The sequence below is a fragment of the Salmo salar genome, chromosome 11 (genome assembly GCF_965601325.2).
Source record: "Salmo salar chromosome 11, fSalSal1, whole genome shotgun sequence".
NCBI lineage: Eukaryota > Metazoa > Chordata > Actinopteri > Salmoniformes > Salmonidae > Salmo > Salmo salar.
Window position 1 is genome coordinate 32,454,671 of NC_138301.1, and position 17,830 is coordinate 32,472,500.

General features: G+C 41.6%; 1 protein-coding gene across 1 annotated transcript in view; it reads left to right on the plus strand.

Annotated features, from left to right (window-relative positions):
- Positions 1 to 17,830, plus strand: part of LOC106592186 (protein unc-13 homolog C) — a 180,052-nt gene that overhangs the window by 90,015 nt on the left and 72,207 nt on the right. Inside the window, exons 16-17 of the mRNA XM_082957854.1 lie at positions 2,688 to 2,777; positions 4,287 to 4,415. Coding sequence (XP_082813980.1) covers positions 2,688 to 2,777; positions 4,287 to 4,415 — 219 coding nt within the window. The remainder of the gene's footprint in view (positions 1 to 2,687; positions 2,778 to 4,286; positions 4,416 to 17,830) is intronic.

A 17,830-nucleotide genomic window follows, 5' to 3' on the forward strand; every position in this document is an offset into this window, starting at 1 on the left:
GGTTTATGGTAGATACTGAGGGAAATAGAATGTCTGTTTAGGTTTCTATGGTGATGGTTTATGGTAGATACTGAGGGATATAGAATGTCTGTTTAGGTTTCTATGGTGATGGTTTATGGTAGATACTGAGGGATATAGGATGTCTGTTTAGGTTTCTATGGTGATGGTTTATGGTAGATACTGAGGGATATAGGATGTCTGTTTAGGTTTCTATGGTGATGGTTTATGGTAGATACTGAGGGATATAGAATGTCTGTTTAGGTTTCTATGGTGATGGTTTATGGTAGATACTGAGGGATATAGGATGTCTGTTTAGGTTTCTATGGTGATGGTTTATGGTAGATACCGAGGGATATAGGATGTCTGTTTAGGTTTCTATGGTGATGGTTTATGGTAGATACCGAGGGATACAGGATGTCTGTTTAGGTTTCTATGGTGATGGTTTATGGTAGATACTGAGGGATATAGGATGTCTGTTTAGGTTTCTATGGTGATGGTTTATGGTAGATACTGAGGGATATAGGATGTCTGTTTAGGTTTCTATGGTGATGGTTTATGGTAGATACCGAGGGATATAGGATGTCTGTTTAGGTTTCTATGGTGATGGTTTATGGTAGATACCGAGGGATACAGGATGTCTGTTTAGGTTTCTATGGTGATGGTTTATGGTAGATACTGAGGGATATAGGATGTCTGTTTAGGTTTCTATGGTGATGGTTTATGGTAGATACTGAGGGATATAGGATGTCTGTTTAGGTTTCTATGGTGATGGTTTATGGTAGATACTGAGGGATATAGGATGTCTGTTTAGGTTTCTATGGTGATGGTTTATGGTAGATACTGAGGGATATAGGATATCTGTTTAGGTTTCTATGGTGATGGTTTATGGTAGATACTGAGGGATACAGGATGTCTGTTTAGGTTTCTATGGTGATGGTTTATGGTAGATACTGAGGGATATAGGATGTCTGTTTAGGTTTCTATGGTGATGGTTTATGGTAGATACTGAGGGATACAGGATGTCTGTTTAGGTTTCTATGGTGATGGTTTATGGTAGATACTGAGGGATATAGAATGTCTGTTTAGGTAGGATGTTGTTTCAGGGTAGATGTTGAGGTATATAAGATGTCTGTTTAGGGTAGACGTTGAGGTACTGTATATGGGATGTCTTTTTAAAGTATGGATATTTTATATTAGTTTAGGGTGGATATGTAAGATGTTGTTCTAAGTAAGGACAATAAAGCTGCAAACACAATACACAGTTGAATGATGGTTTAGTGAATGAGTTTTGTCGATGATCAGTGACTGAGCGGAATTTATGCTTTCATACACGGTATTTGAGTCCATGATCATTCTGGGTTACTTCTGTGATTGACAGAGAGTTTGTGTGCGTCCCAAATTGCACCATATTCCCTATGTAGTGCACCACTTTTGATATGAGCCTTATGGGTCCTGGTCAATAGTAGTGCACTACATAGGGAATAGGGTGCTTTTTGGGATGCAATTCTTCTGTTCATTTACAGTTCATGTTGACTTTAAGTAACGGACTCAGTAAAGAATCCACTGACATTTCCTCACCAGCCTACTCTAAACCATCACTGGCAGTACAGCAAAACCTAATGAGCCCCGAGCAGGCAAAAATCAGAACAGTTCCTCCTCAGATCAGAGCACACAGATATCAGACCCTTTTTAGACTCTGTCAAACACTGAGTAACAATCTCAGTTATTGGTCTAATGGTTAGAGTTCATTAGGTTTGGTCTCAAAGTTACTTGGGAGGTGTGTGTGTGTGTGTGTGTGTGTGTGTGTGTGTGTGTGTGTGTGTGTGTGTGTGTGTGTGTGTGTGTGTGTGTGTGTGTGTGTGTGTGTGTGTGTGTGTGTGTGTGTGTGGCGTGCGTGCCAGTCTGTGGTAAAGAGAAGGGAGGGTGGGGGGCAGTAATGTATAGTTCACCAAGCACCTTTTCTCAGCCCATCAGGGTGCACGTGTGTGTTGAAAGCTCTCCTGTCACGGTGCTCTGAGCATGAATGGGAGGTTTCCATCACACAGGGCCATGGGGCTTTAACACTAAACGACCAGACATCAAACTCGTTTAGTGATGATGGCTAGATGTGTCCCATCATCAATATCAATGTGTGAATGAATTATGAGACTGCGTGGGATACAGCGTTGTGAGACGAGTGGCCTTCAGCACCTGATCCCACCTTGAGGGCCGTACCCTACATAGTTATAATACTGTATGTTTCCAGGGGGGAATAGACTGCCACTGGCTGCTGTTTCCCTTTGTGAATCTGTCGGCTAGTGTTAGTTAGTTAGTTAATAACAGATTTTTATAGCTATTTCTTGTTGTCTATGACCCTCGTTTCATTATCCTAATACACACACTGTAGCACGTTGGGATTGTTTTTAGATGAAAAGCGCATTACAAATGAAGAGCTCTATTCAGTCTGTATGGATGAAGCGTTCCAGGTTGCGTTATAGAAATGTGAAGGTCATTTTCCATTGAGCCGACATATGCAGCGTTTACCATGAATATAGTCTCTGTTAACGCGAGAGCACTGCCTTCCAATTTCAATCATGCTGTAACACTTAACTTCAGTGATGCAGATTGAATAGAGCCTTAACTGTAGAGAGATGGACAATGAGAAGGGAGCAGTAGAGAGAGAACCAATCCCTTACTTTCTCCTGCAGGATAATTTCCCAGCTGGTAACCCAGAGCGTCTCCAGGACCTGAAGTCTACTGTGGATCTTCTCACCAGCATCACCTTCTTCAGGATGAAGGTATGTACACACTCTGTGTGTGTGTGTGTGTGTGTGTGTGTGTGTGTGTGTGTGTGTGTGTGTGTGTGTGTGTGTGTGTGTGTGTGTGTGTGTGTGTGTGTGTGTGTGTGTGTGTGTGTGTGTGAGACACTCCCAGTTTATTGCCAATCAATTAATTAGGATATTGGTACATTTACTGCTTGCCTTTACAGTGATAGTCAATACGGATTATGGTTATAAACAGGCCTCCCACACAACACACACACGCACACATACATATATATATATATATATATATATATATACACACACATCACGTATATATATACACACACACACACATATATATATATATATGTATACACACACACTTACCCACACACACTAAGCAGAAACACTGATTATTCTATTCTTTCTGTAGATCCATCTGAGCAGGGAGCAGCAGCAAATATGCTATAAGATATGTCTGTCTGAAGGCCCAACGAGTCATATAGACTGATTTATGTTCCTCCATACTGATGACAATTATCCATACCGATTCCTGATGTTACACACTCTGTTGATTGTCTAAGTGACGTGTGCGCGCGTGTGTGTGTGTGTGTGTGTGTGTGTGTGTGTGTGTGTGTGTGTGTGTGTGTGTGTGTGTGAAGCGTTTTATCCACCCTCTCTCCCAGTGCAGTCATCGCCCTGTAATCTTCTCTCCCAGTTCCCAGCGTGCACGCTGATTTATCTAGGTTTTAAAACAACCCAGTGCTCTGCTTCATACACACAGGCACAAACACACACACACACACACACACACATAAAAAAAAATGGTTGACACGCACGCAAACACACACACAAAGACACCGGTGGACTCCCACTCCCACTCCCACTCAGGAAGGCTGTGTTGTGGTGTGGGGCGGATGTACAGAGAATGGAGCGGCCAGGCGTAACTAAGATGGCAGCTGAAGGGGAGATGACGTGGGGGGAGGAATGAGAATTGTCCCTTTATGTTACAGACGCTTTCACTCCCACTTCCAGCCACCCTGCACATTAAGGGAAAGGGAAAGGGGATACCTAGTCAATCGCACAACTGAATGCATTCAACTGAAGTGTGTTCAACCAAAGTGTGTAACACAACCCCTCTGAATCACACACACACACACACACACACACACACACACACACACACACACACACACACACACACACACACACACACACACACACACACACACACACACACACACACACACACACACACACACGAGTTATCCTGAACACACAGACAGTATACAGTAGGTTTCAAAGAATCACGGATAGAGAGGTCTATTTCAATTTTTTTTAAGATTTATTCCTTATTATTTACCATTCTAAAAGTACAACTTTAAAATGTGTGTGTGTGTGTGTGTGTGTGTGTGTGTGTGTGTGTGTGTGTGTGTGTGTGTGTGTGTGTGTGTGTGTGTGTGTGTGTGTGTGTGTGTGTGTGTGTGTGTGTGTGTGTGTGTGTGTGTGTGTGTGTTGACTTTGTTCGTATCTGTATTACAGGTACAGGAGCTACAGAGTCCTCCCAGAGCCAGTATGGTGGTGAAGGACTGTGTCAGAGCCTGTCTGGATTCAACATACAAATACATCTTTGACAACTGTCATGAACTCTACAACCAGCTACTAGACCAGGTAAAACAGACACTATATCACGCTATATCACCCTATATTAAACCCTATATCACCCTATATTAAACCCTACATCAGTCTATTATTAAACCCTTTATCACCCCTATATTAAACCCTTTATCGCTCCTATATTAAATCCTATATCAGTCCTATATTAAATCCTGTATCAGTCCTATATTAATTATACCCTATATCGCCCCTATATTAAACTCTTTATCACTCCTATATTAAATCCTATATCCATCCTATATTAAATCATACATCACTTCTATATCACCCCTATATTAAACCCTTTATCACTCCTATATTAAACCCTATATCAGACCTATATTAAATCCTATGTCAGTCCTATATTAAATCCTATATCAGTGCTATGTTAAATCATATATCAGTACTATGTTAAATCCTATATCAGTACTATGTAAAATCCTATATCAGTCCTATATATGCTGAGTGTACAAAGCATTAGGAACACCTTCTTAGTATTGAGTTGCACCACCCCCTTTTGCCCTCAGAACAGCCTCAATTCATAGGGGCATGGACTCTACAAGGTGTCAAAAGCGTTCCACAGTGGTGCTGGCCTATGTTGACTCCAATGCTTCCCACAGTTGTGTCAAGTTGGCTGGATGGGTGGTGGACCATTCTTGATACGCACGGGAAACTGTTGAGCATGAAAAACCCAGCAGCATTGCAGTTCTTGACACAAACCTGTGCGCCTGGCACCTTCAATGTATTTTTTATTTATTTTATTTACAATGATGGCCTACCCCAGCCAAACCCGGACGACGCTGGGCCAATTGTGCGCTGCCCTATGGGACTCCCAATCACGGCCGGATGTGATGCAGCCTGGTTCAAAGGCACTTAAATCTTTTGTCTTGCCCATTCACCCTCTGAATGGCACACATACACAATCCATGTCTCAATTGTCTCAAGGCTTAAAAATCCTTCTTTAACCTGTCTCCTCCCCTTCATCTACACTGATTGAAGTGGATTTAATAGATGACAACAATAAGGGATCATAGCTTTCACCTGGATTCACCTGGTCAGTCTATGTCATCGAAGGAACAGGTATTCCTAATGTTTTGTACACTCAGTCCTATATTCATTTTATATCATCCCTATATCGGCCCTCTGTCAGTCCAAAGGTGCACTACAGGAGTTAGTGTGTTCTGTCTAACAGAGAGATAATGTCCTACAGGTCTGTAACAGTCATGTCTATCTGTTCTGTAAAAGGCAAGTTCTGTAACAGTGAGGTAATGTCCTGCTGGTCTATAACAAGGAGTTTATAACTGTAGAAGTTGAATAATAATCTTCCTTTGTAGAAACAGCCTGAGGGGTTTTTAGCAATTACCCAGCAGAGAGATAGATACAGCCACTAATTACAACTCAGTCTAACGCACTCACAGACGAGTCACATACTCCATCAACACACACACACACACACTTATAGACCAGACACCTACTCATCAACACACACACAGGCACACACACACTATCAACACACACATGCACACACACATACACATACTTACAGACAGGACACACTCTTCATCAACACACTAGTCACCACAACATCAACACACACACATGTTCTCTCCTGGAGCTAACCTCAGGGTGGTGGATGACTGTATCATAGAATTACAGCCTGCCTTTGTGCCACTGTGGATATTTCCCATGAAAGACGTCCATTGTGTTGTCTTGCCTGCCCTCGTACTCTCACTGGAAATACCACCGTCCAACCAGAGGCTGATTATGTAACGCTACAAAGCACTTTGCATGGGAGGGAGGGAGGGAGGGAGGGAGGGAGGGAGAGAAGGCATGGAGGGATCAGGGAGAGGAAGGAGGGAGAGCTTAAGCATTCCCGTAAAGCCTGGCAGAGACGGAGGGATTTAAAAAGAGAGCAGTGAAGGAAGGAGACAGAGCAGGTGAAGAAAGAGAGTCATTTAGGTCCAAATTCTCTCCATTGGAATTCAGTCACTGTGGAGGAAGGAGGAGAGATACCCAGTACTGCATGTCTCTGTAGATACACTGTAGGCAGACATGACTACACACACACTCACTCACTCACTCACTCACTCACTCACACACACACACACACAGCTCTCTAAAATGACCTGCATCCATTTCTGCATTTTTTCTGCTCTCTCTCTCTCTCACACTCACTCACTCACTCACTCACTCACTCACTCACCCACTCACTCACTCACTCACTCACTCACTCACTCACTCACTCACTCACTCACTCACTCACTCACTCACTCACTCACTCACTCACTCACTCACTCACTCACACACAAACACACACATACATATATACACATACATTATGGCCAATTGATAGCAGTACAGGCCGGGCTGTGTAGTGTGTATTATTAGGGTTTATTAACCGTTGAACTGAAGTGTATGTTCAGCACTGTGAGGACATCACATTAGCATGGATGTGTTTCTCTGTCTTCCTGCATGTTACAACACACCATGAGTCTCATGTATAGTCATACCACACACACACTGACAGTCTTATCACATGTGTAGCTAATCGGATGTGCTAAGGCCAAATCAAGGGGTTACTGGTTAAAATTCCTCTTGGCTCCAGTTTAATTTAATTTATACAGATAATTCTCACTTAGATATAATCAGTGATCTAGTCAGAGGGTTACTGGTTAGAATCCCATCTAGCATGCCTCCCGAGTGGTGCAGCGGTCTTAGGCACTGCATTGCAGTGCTTGAGGTGTCACTACAGACCTGGGTTCGATCCCAGGCTGTGTGACAACCAGCCATGACTGGGTGTCCCATTGGGAGGTGCACAATTGGCCCAGTGTAGTCTGGGTTAGGGGAAGGCTTGGCCGGGGGGGGGGCTTTACTTAGCTTATCGTGGATTGGTGGGTCATGTTTTGGATGGACGCATGACTCGACCTTCACCTCTCCCGAGCCCATTGGGGAGTTGCAGCAATGAGACAAGAACAAAAAAAAGGGGTAAAATCCCATCTCGCTCCGGTGAGCCAGTCAACAAATTGGTTGTTTTTGTTTATTGGATATTCGGGATGTCAGTCCCCATGTCTGTTATTGTCTCCTTTAGGTGTTTGAACTGTTTCCTACTGTGTTGATTCTCTGTCTGTTTGTCCAGATGTGTAAACAAACTGTTGGCCTGTGATTGCCATCCAGATGAGTGATACAGCGTCTGAGAGAGTTGATGTGTGTCCCAAATGGCACCCTATTCCTTATGTAGTGCACTACTTTTAGTACTAGTACCTCTTTTAGTATTGCACTACATGAGTATATGGGGTGCCATTTGAACTGGTTTGTTACTGGTAAACGGTCATCCCAGTTTGGAATACTGATCATGGTTGGTACAGTACTGCTAGTTCTCCTGGAATCAGTACTGATATTCCCCGTTGGTTACACACTGGTGAAACAAAATCACACCCTCATATGCCCTGTGCAGTGCACCATAGTGTGGCAGGCAGCCCTATACGGCTATGGTCAAAGTAGTGCACTACAGGGGGGAAAGGATGTGATTTCAGATTCTCACTTGAGGAAGGGATTCTTGTGAGTATAGAGAGTATGATTAGCATGCTACTATAGTGCTGGTGATTTGGTTACCCTAAGTCCCCAAATATCAAATTAGTCAAAGTAGAGGGATCAGATGTTTGAGAGGGGCTTCAATGTCAAACAATGTATGTAGACCCATAATCCTTCACAAAGGAAAGAGAGCACACAGAGAAGAGAAACATTGATTTCAAGCTCAATTGTTAATTCATTGATTGAGTTTACAGAGCCGGTATCACGAATAGAAACTGTTTCGACTCAGTGCTTTTGTCAAGGGTGTACTGGTCCTTGTCCCTGTCCACTTTAATAGATATGCTTAAATTTAAGTGATATATTAAATAACACTTGTTAGGAATATACATTTTGGTCTGTGCTAGTCCCACAGCCCAAAGAAAGACAGTATGTATCTTTTCAGTATTTTTACACTATCTCTCCATTGAAGAGAGGGGTTACAGAGCCACGAAACCCAATGCTTCCTGATTGAAAATAGGAAAAGCACTTTGAGTCGGCTTGTTGCAGGTGCTTGGGAATAATTCAATGAGGGTCCTTGAAGAAAAGAAAGACCCAGACACTGCTCTTGCCAATATCACTTAGTTGGTTTATTCAGCTTTTCTTCAAGAATGTACTGCTGGTGCTAAACACAATCATCATAAAATACATAGATACAATAAACCATGTTTACATTCACTGTGCATAATCATAAAATAGATAGATACAATAAACCATGTTTACATTCACTATGCATAATCATAAAATAGATAGATACAATAAACCATGTTTACATTCACTATGCATAATCATAAAATAGATAGATACAATAAACCATGTTTACATTCACTATGCATAATCATAAAATAGATAAATACAATAAACCATGTTTACATTCACTATGCATAATCATAACATAGATAGATACAATAAACCATGTTTACATTCACTATGCATAATCATAAAATAGATAGATACAATAAACCATGTTTACATTCACTATGCATAATCATAAAATAGATAGATACAATAAACCATGTTTACATTCACTATGCATAATCATAAAATAGATAGATGCAATAAACCATGTTTACATTCACTATGCATAATCATAAAATAGATAAATACAATAAACCATGTTTACATTCACTATGCATAATCATAACATAGATAGATACAATAAACCATGTTTACATTCACTATGCATAATCATAAAATAGATAGATACAATAAACCATGTTTACATTCACTATGCATAATCATAAAATAGATAGATACAATAAACCATGTTTACATTCACTATGCATAATCATAAAATAGATAGATACAATAAACCATGTTTACATTCACTATGCATAATCATAAAATAGATAGATACAATAAACCATGTTTACATTCACTATGCATAATCATAAAATAGATAGATACAATAAACCATGTTTACATTCACTATGCATAATCATAAAATAGATAGATACAATAAACCATGTTTACATTCACTATGCATAATCATAAAATAGATAAATACAATAAACCATGTTTACATTCACTATGCATAATCATAAAATAGATAGATACAATAAACCATGTTTACATTCACTATGCATAATCATAAAATAGATAGATACAATAAACCATGTTTACATTCACTATGCATAATCATAAAATAGATAGATACAATAAACCATGTTTACATTCACTATGCATAATCATAAAATAGATAGATACAATAAACCATGTTTACATTCACTATGCATAATCATAAAATAGATAAATACAATAAACCATGTTTACATTCACTATGCATAATCATAAAATAGATAGATACAATAAACCATGTTTACTTTCACTATGCATAATCATAAAATAGATAGATACAATAAACCATGTTTACATTCACTATGCATAATCATAAAATAGATAGATACAATAAACCATGTTTACATTCACTATGCATAATCATAAAATAGATAGATACAATAAACCATGTTTACATTCACTATGCATAATCATAAAATAGATAGATAGATACAATAAACCATGTTTACATTCACTATGCATACAAGTTGACCTCTGCTGGTGGTTAATCCTCCATCTCAAAGAAGGCAGTATGATCAGAGGCAGATCTTTTAAGAGAAGTTTAGATGAACTATTTCATTGACATGTTGGCCTCTACTGGTGTTTGACCCCAACCCAAAGAAGGCAGTATGATGAAAGACAGACCTCAGCTTTAATACACTGCTGCTGTATGTATATCTAACCTTTATTTATTTATTAGTCATTTAGCAGCCACTCTTATCCAGAATGACTTACAGTAGTGAGTGCATACATTTTCATATTAGCTTGCCATGAGAGTTGAACCCACAACCCTGGTGTTGCAAGAACCATACTCTACCAATTGAGCTACACGGGACCCAATAAGGTGATCCTCAGTGAGTTGAAATCTATTCTACCAGAGAGACCTGTTCATTTAAATGTGAACTTAAATGAATGGATTACACCATTGAGTATACATGTTGGCCTCTGGTTGGTTTGTCCCCCAGACCAAGGAAGGCAGTATTGTCAGGCGTGTGCGTACTTGTGCTGAAGTCAGGTGCAGGAGAGCAGAGAATTGTGAACAGGTGCACACTTTATTTCGGCAGGAGAGAATATACAGACGGACACAGCTGCGTCCAAAAAACCTCCAACCAACAAGGCAAAGTGTAAAAAGCGCAAAAACAGTCACAACCATCAAATGTATACAAACAGGCTTCGTGAAATAACACGAGAGAAAACGCATGCAAGCCTAGTGCGGACAAAACACGTATCACACAAACAATCTTACACAAAGACATGAGGGGGAACAGAGGAATAAATACATGTAGATTGATTGGGGAATGAAAACCAGGTGTGCCAGGGAACAAGACAAAACAAATGGATACATCAACAAATGGAGTGGCGATGGCTAGAAAGCCGGTGACGTCGACCGCCGAACGCCGCCGGAACACGGAGAGGAGCCGACTTCGGTGGAAGTCGTGACAAGTATGATCAAAGGCAGATATTTTAAGAGAAGTTTAGGGTGGATTAACTATTTTATGTTGGCCTCTGCCTGGTGGTTGGTTTGTCCCCCAGACCAAGGAAAGCCTGTACGGCTAAAAGCAGATATTCTTCTCAGTGGAGAGGGCGGTAGGTTAACCCTCAGCTTTATGATGGATGTACAATATACCTGCTACTTTACCACCTCTAACAATGTGTTGTTGCTTGACATTATGAATATAGATGAGTAGGGAGATGCATCGGTAATACACAACCTTCATCAATGCCCTTCACACAACAGTATATAGTACACAAACACCCATGTACTTGCAGGAACACACACACACACACACACACACACACACACACACACACACACACACACACTGGGAATACTTTGCATAGAGGATCCTGTTTCATTTTGCATAGTGTTCTGTTTCATTATTCATATCTCTACAGTAAGACAGACCACTGCAGCCCCTCCGCACACACACACACACACACACACACACACACACACACACACACACACACACACCACACACACACACACACACACACACACACACTGCAGCAGGGATGACACACAAAGACCCCTTGGTTAACAGTCAGCTTCAGACCAGGGGAGTTAAATTCAAATATTGGAAGGCTGCATTTCTTGTTATCTTTCATTCCTTCTCTCCTTTAAGTTGTCAGTTGATTGATCAACTGTCCAGGGGAGCAATGTCAACTAGCAGACACTGCAGCCATCAAGTAGTTTAGTTTGACACATCCTTTCATCCCTATATTTAGTTAATGTCAACGACTACCATAGGTTTTTCCAGTCTGTCAGGGACTGGAGTGCTTTCTGAGAATCTACTGTAGATGTGTTGTTACCCAATGACATCCTGTAATTAGCGTGATAGGAAACAGCCTCATCTTATTAGTATTGTCAGTAAAATCCCTCCTTGTAACGCCTTTAAAGTTGCTTTCCAAATTGATGAAACATATGAACATGCTCTAAAGCTCTTGTGTTTTAGATAGACCTGGCTTTGTATGTCCATTGACCTGTTCAATGACAATTGCTGGTCTCTCGGATGGCTGCCTGGCTATGCCCGGATTTAATTATTTTTCATGAGGGGGCCATAAAAATAACTAGTAAAGTGCAAGAAAGATTTTTTTTCAATCTCACCTTTCTGGTAAAGAAGAGTTAATGCTGAGAGCTCAAATATATAGTACAAAATATGATACAAATATGATTATGTTCCTATTAATTACACATGTGTGAATAGTGCCTCAAATATTGTTTTAATTTCCTTCATCTCTCCCTCCCCTCCTGAAACTCAGAGTTGACTAGCGACTCTACCAACTCATTAAGATCTCTGCTTCTATCTCCTACACAAAATGTCTGTCTGTGATGAACAGAAAGTGCTTTTATTTCACATCTTACAAATAATGTTCAAGTATTTTGTTAAATTCAATATAAAACCATTATTGTTTGTCGTAGAACTAGTTGCTATCGAGGCAGAAGGATCAAATCAAATCAAACTTTATTTGTCACATGCGCCGAATACAACAAGTGTAGACCTTACCGTGAAATGCTTACTGACAAGCCCTTAACTACCTTTGCATTTCAAGAAGAGTTAAGAAAATATTTACCAAATAAACTAAAGTAAGACAATTTTTTTTAAGTAACACAATAACATAACAATAACGAGGCTATATACAGGGGTACCGGTACCGAGTCAGTGTGCGGTGGTACAGGTTAGAGGTAACTTGTACATGTAGGTGGGGGTGAAGTGACGTTTCATAGATAATAAACAACGAGTGGCCATCTGATTAGTTGTTCAGCAGTCTTATGGCTTGGGGGTAGAAGCTGTTAAGGAACCTTTTGGTCAATGACTTGGCCCTCCATTACTGCTTGCCGTGCGGTAGCAGAGAACTGTCTATGACTTGGGTAACTGGAGTCTCTGACAATTTTTAGGGCTTTCCTCTGACACCGCCTATTATATAGGTTCTGGATTGCAGGAAGCTTGACCCCAGTGATGTACTGGGCCGTACCCACTACCCTCTGTAGCGCCTTATGGTCAGATGCCGAGCAGTTGCCATACCAGGAGGTGATGCAACCGGTCAGGATGCTCTCGATGGTGCAGCTGTAGAACTTATTGAGGATCTGGGGACCCATGCCAAATCTTTTCAGTCTCCTGAGGGGGAAAAGGTTTTGCCCTCTTCACGACTGTCTTGGTGTGTTTGGACCATGATAGATCGTTAGTGATGTGGATACCAAGGAACTTGAAACTCTCCACCCGCTCCACTACAGCCCTGTTGATGTTAATGGAGTCTTGTTCGGCCCGCCTTTTCCAGTAGTCCACGATCAGCTCCGTTGTCTTGCTCACATTGAAGGAGAGGTTGTTGTCCAGGCACCACACTGCAAGTTCTCTGACCTCCTCCCTATAGGCTGTCTCATCGTTGTCGGTGATCAGGCCTGTTGTGTTGTCAGCAAACTTAATGATGATGTTGGAGTCGTGTTTGGCCACACAGTCGTGGGTGAACAGGGAGTACAGGAGGAGACTAAGTACACACCCCTGAGGGGCCCCAGTGTTGAGGATCAGCGTGGCAGACGTGTTGTTGCCTATCCTCGCCACCTGGGGGCGGCCTGTCAGGAAGTTCAGGATCCAGTTGCAGAGGGAGGTGTTTAGTCCCAGGGTCTTTAGCTTAGTGATGAGCTTAGAGGGCACTATGTTGCTGAACGCTGAGCTGTAGTCAATGAACAGTATTCTCACATAGGTGTTCCTTTTGGTTGGAATATGTATGTACGGTCACTGTGGGGACGACGTCGTTGATGCACTTATTGATGAAGCCGATGACTGAGGTGGTATACACCTCAATGCCATTGGATGAATCCCAGAAAATATTCCCGTCTGTGCTTAGCAAAACAGTCCTGTAGCATAGCGTCCGCGTCATCTGACCACTTCCGTATTGAGAGAGTCACTGGTACTTCCTGCATTAGTTTTTGCTTGTAAGAAGGAATCAGTGGGATAAAAGTATGGTCAGATTTGCCAAATGGAGGGCGGGCGAGAGCTTTGTATGCTTCTCTGTGTGTGGAGTAAAGGTGGTGTAGAGTTTTTTTCCTCTGGTTGCACATGTGACATGCTGGTAAAAATGTGGTAAAATTGATTTAAGTTTGCCTGCATTAAAGTCCCCGGCCACTAGGAGCGCCGCTCTGGGTGAGCATTTTCTTCTTTGCTTATGGCCTTATAGAGTTGGTTGAGTGCGGTCTTAGTGCCAGCATCGGTCTGTGGTGGTAAATAGATGGCTATGAATGATATAGATGAGAACTCTCTAGGTAGATAGTGTGGTCTACAGCTTATCATAAGGTACTCTACCTCAGGTGACCAATACCTCGAGACTTCTTTAATATTAGACATCGCGCACCAGCTGTTATTGACAATAATACACACACCCCCACCCCTCATCTTACCAGACGTAGCTTCTCTGTTCTGCCGGTCCATTGAAAATCCCTCCAGCTCTATATTATCCGTGTCGTCGTTCAGCCACGACTCGGGGGAAACATAAGATATTACAGTTTTTAATGTGCCGTTGGTAGAATAATCGCAATCGTAGATCATCAATTTTATTATCCAATGATTGCATTTTAGCAAGTAGAATTGATAGCAGTGGGAGTTTACTCACTCGCCCACAGATTCTCAAAAGGCAATCCGATCTGCGTCCTCTTTTCCTTTGTCTTTTCTTCACGCAAATGACGGGGATCTGGGCCTGTTCCCAGGAGAGCAGTATATCTTTCTCGTCGGACTCATTAAAGGCCTCGTTAAAGGATAAAGCTTCTTCCAGTTCGTGGTGAGTATTCCCAGTTCTGATGTCCATAAGTTATTTTGGTCATAAGAGATGGTAGCAGCAACATTATGTACAAAATAAGTAAAAAAATCAGTTAAAAACAACGCAAAAAAAATAACAAATAGTACAATTGGTTACGGGCATGTAAAACATCAGCCATCCTCTTCTGCGCCATCTTAAGGTTCTTAGCTTTCCAACGCTATGCGGCATATGACGTGTCCTTCCGCCAGAAATTGACTGTCAGTCCGAGCAGCGAATAAAAGTATAAGCAGGACTTCCCATTTAACCAGGCAAGTCAGTTAAGAACAAACTCTTATTTAACAATGACAGCCTACCCCAGCCAAACCCTCCCCTAACCCGGATGACGCTGGGCCAGTTGTGATACAGCCCGGGATCAAGCCAAGGTCTGTAGTGATGCCTCTAGCACTGAGATGCAGTGCCTTAGACCGCTGCACCACTCGAGAGGCCCGAGTCTAATTCGATACCCCAGAGTCTAGTGAGGCAAACTCAATTTAAGCTGGGAAGCATGGCTATCAGCCAAAACTGTCCTAAATTGGCTTAACAGAGGCTGATTTATTAGCACACTACCTTGATAAAACAATTAACTAATAACGAAAGTCCCCAAAATCGGGGAGTTTACGCTTAACCGGTTTTAATCGAGCTCTCCCCCTAGTCATTACACACACACACACACAAAATACACACAGAAGAAACACACACAGACATACACAAACACGCACACAAGCTATGTCAGGAATCCAGTATATAAATATGCGGTGTGTATAAACAGTGTAACTAAAATATAATGTACAGTAGTAGAAATATTAGAATGAGCTACGTCTAGAATACATACAAGCAAGCAACGACACATATACACACACACACACACACACACACACACACACACACACACACACACACACACACACACACACACACACACACACACACACACACACACACACACACACACACACACACACACACACTACACTGCAGGTTGTTGAATAATTGAAGCCATATTATTTCAGAGCTGCCAGGGACAGGCTTCATTTTAACACACCATATTCTATTAATCAAAACTACATTTCATGTTGCCCAGAGTTGTACGCACGGGTGTGTTTATGCTTGCGCGTGCAATACAAACACACACTGTGAGCAGTGGGTTATCTATCTGTAAAGTCATTAAGATAAGAGAGGAAACGTGTTGGTGTGAACAGAATGTCCAGACAGTTGAGTCTGATTCTAACCGTATCTCCCATCTACAGAGAAACATTTATCAGCTCCAATACTACAGCAGTACTGTTACAGGGAGCTACAACTCTCCTGCTGTACTCCTTCCTGTACTAGAACTATCACTAGTCCATCACTATACCAGGACTGGTCTACAGACAACTATCAACTCATATACTGTACCAGGACTGGTCTACAGACAACTAACAACTAATATACTGTACCAGGACTGGTCTACAGACAACTATCAACTCATATACTGTACCAGGACTGGCCTACAGACAACTATCAGATCATATACTGTACCAGGACTGGTCTACAGACAACTATCAGATCATATACTGTACCAGGACCGGTCTACAGACAACGATCAGATCATATACTGTACCAGGACTGGTCTACAGACAACTATCAGATCATATACTGTACCAGGACTGGTCTACAGACAACTATCAGATCATATACTGTACCAGGACCGGTCTACAGACTTCTATCAACTAATATACTGTACCAGGACTGGTCTACAGACAACTATCAGATCATATACTGTACCAGGACTGGTCTACAGTCAACTGTCAACTCATATACTGTACCAGGACTGGTCTACAGACAACTATCAACTCATATACTGTACCAGGACTGGTCTACAGACAACTACCAGATCATATACTGTACCAGGACTGGTCTACAGTCAACTGTCAACTCATATACTGTACCAGGACTGGTCTACAGACAACTATCAACTCATATACTGTACCAGGACTGGTCTACAGACAACTATCAACTCATATACTGTACCAGGACTGGTCTACAGACAACTATCAACTCATATACTGTACCAGGACTGGTCTACAGACAACTAACAACTAATATACTGTACCAGGACTGGTCTACAGACAACTATCAACTCATATACTGTACCAGGACTGGTCTACAGACAACTAACAACTAATATACTGTACCAGGACTGGTCTACAGACAACTATCAACTCATATACTGTACCAGGACTGGTCTACAGACAACTATCAGATCATATACTGTACCAGGACCGGTCTACAGACAACGATCAGATCATATACTGTACCAGGACTGGTCTACAGACAACTATCAGATCATATACTGTACCAGGACTGGTCTACAGACAACTATCAGATCATATACTGTACCAGGACCGGTCTACAGACTACTATCAACTAATATACTGTACCAGGACTGGTCTATAGACAACTAACAACTAATATACTGTACCAGGACTGGTCTACAGACAACTATCAACTCATATACTGTACCAGGACTGGTCTACAGACAACTAACAACTAATATACTGTACCAGGACTGGTCTACAGACAACTATCAACTCATATACTGTACCAGGACTGGTCTACAGACAACTATCAGATCATATACTGTACCAGGACCGGTCTACAGACAACGATCAGATCATATACTGTACCAGGACTGGTCTACAGACAACTATCAGATCATATACTGTACCAGGACTGGTCTACAGACAACTATCAGATCATATACTGTACCAGGACCGGTCTACAGACTACTATCAACTAATATACTGTACCAGGACTGGTCTACAGACAACTATCAGATCATATACTGTACCAGGACTGGTCTACAGTCAACTGTCAACTCATATACTGTACCAGGACTGGTCTACAGACAACTATCAACTCATATACTGTACCAGGACTGGTCTACAGACAACTATCAGATCATACACTGTACCAGGACTGGTCTACAGTCAACTGTCAACTCATATACTGTACCAGGACTGGTCTACAGACAA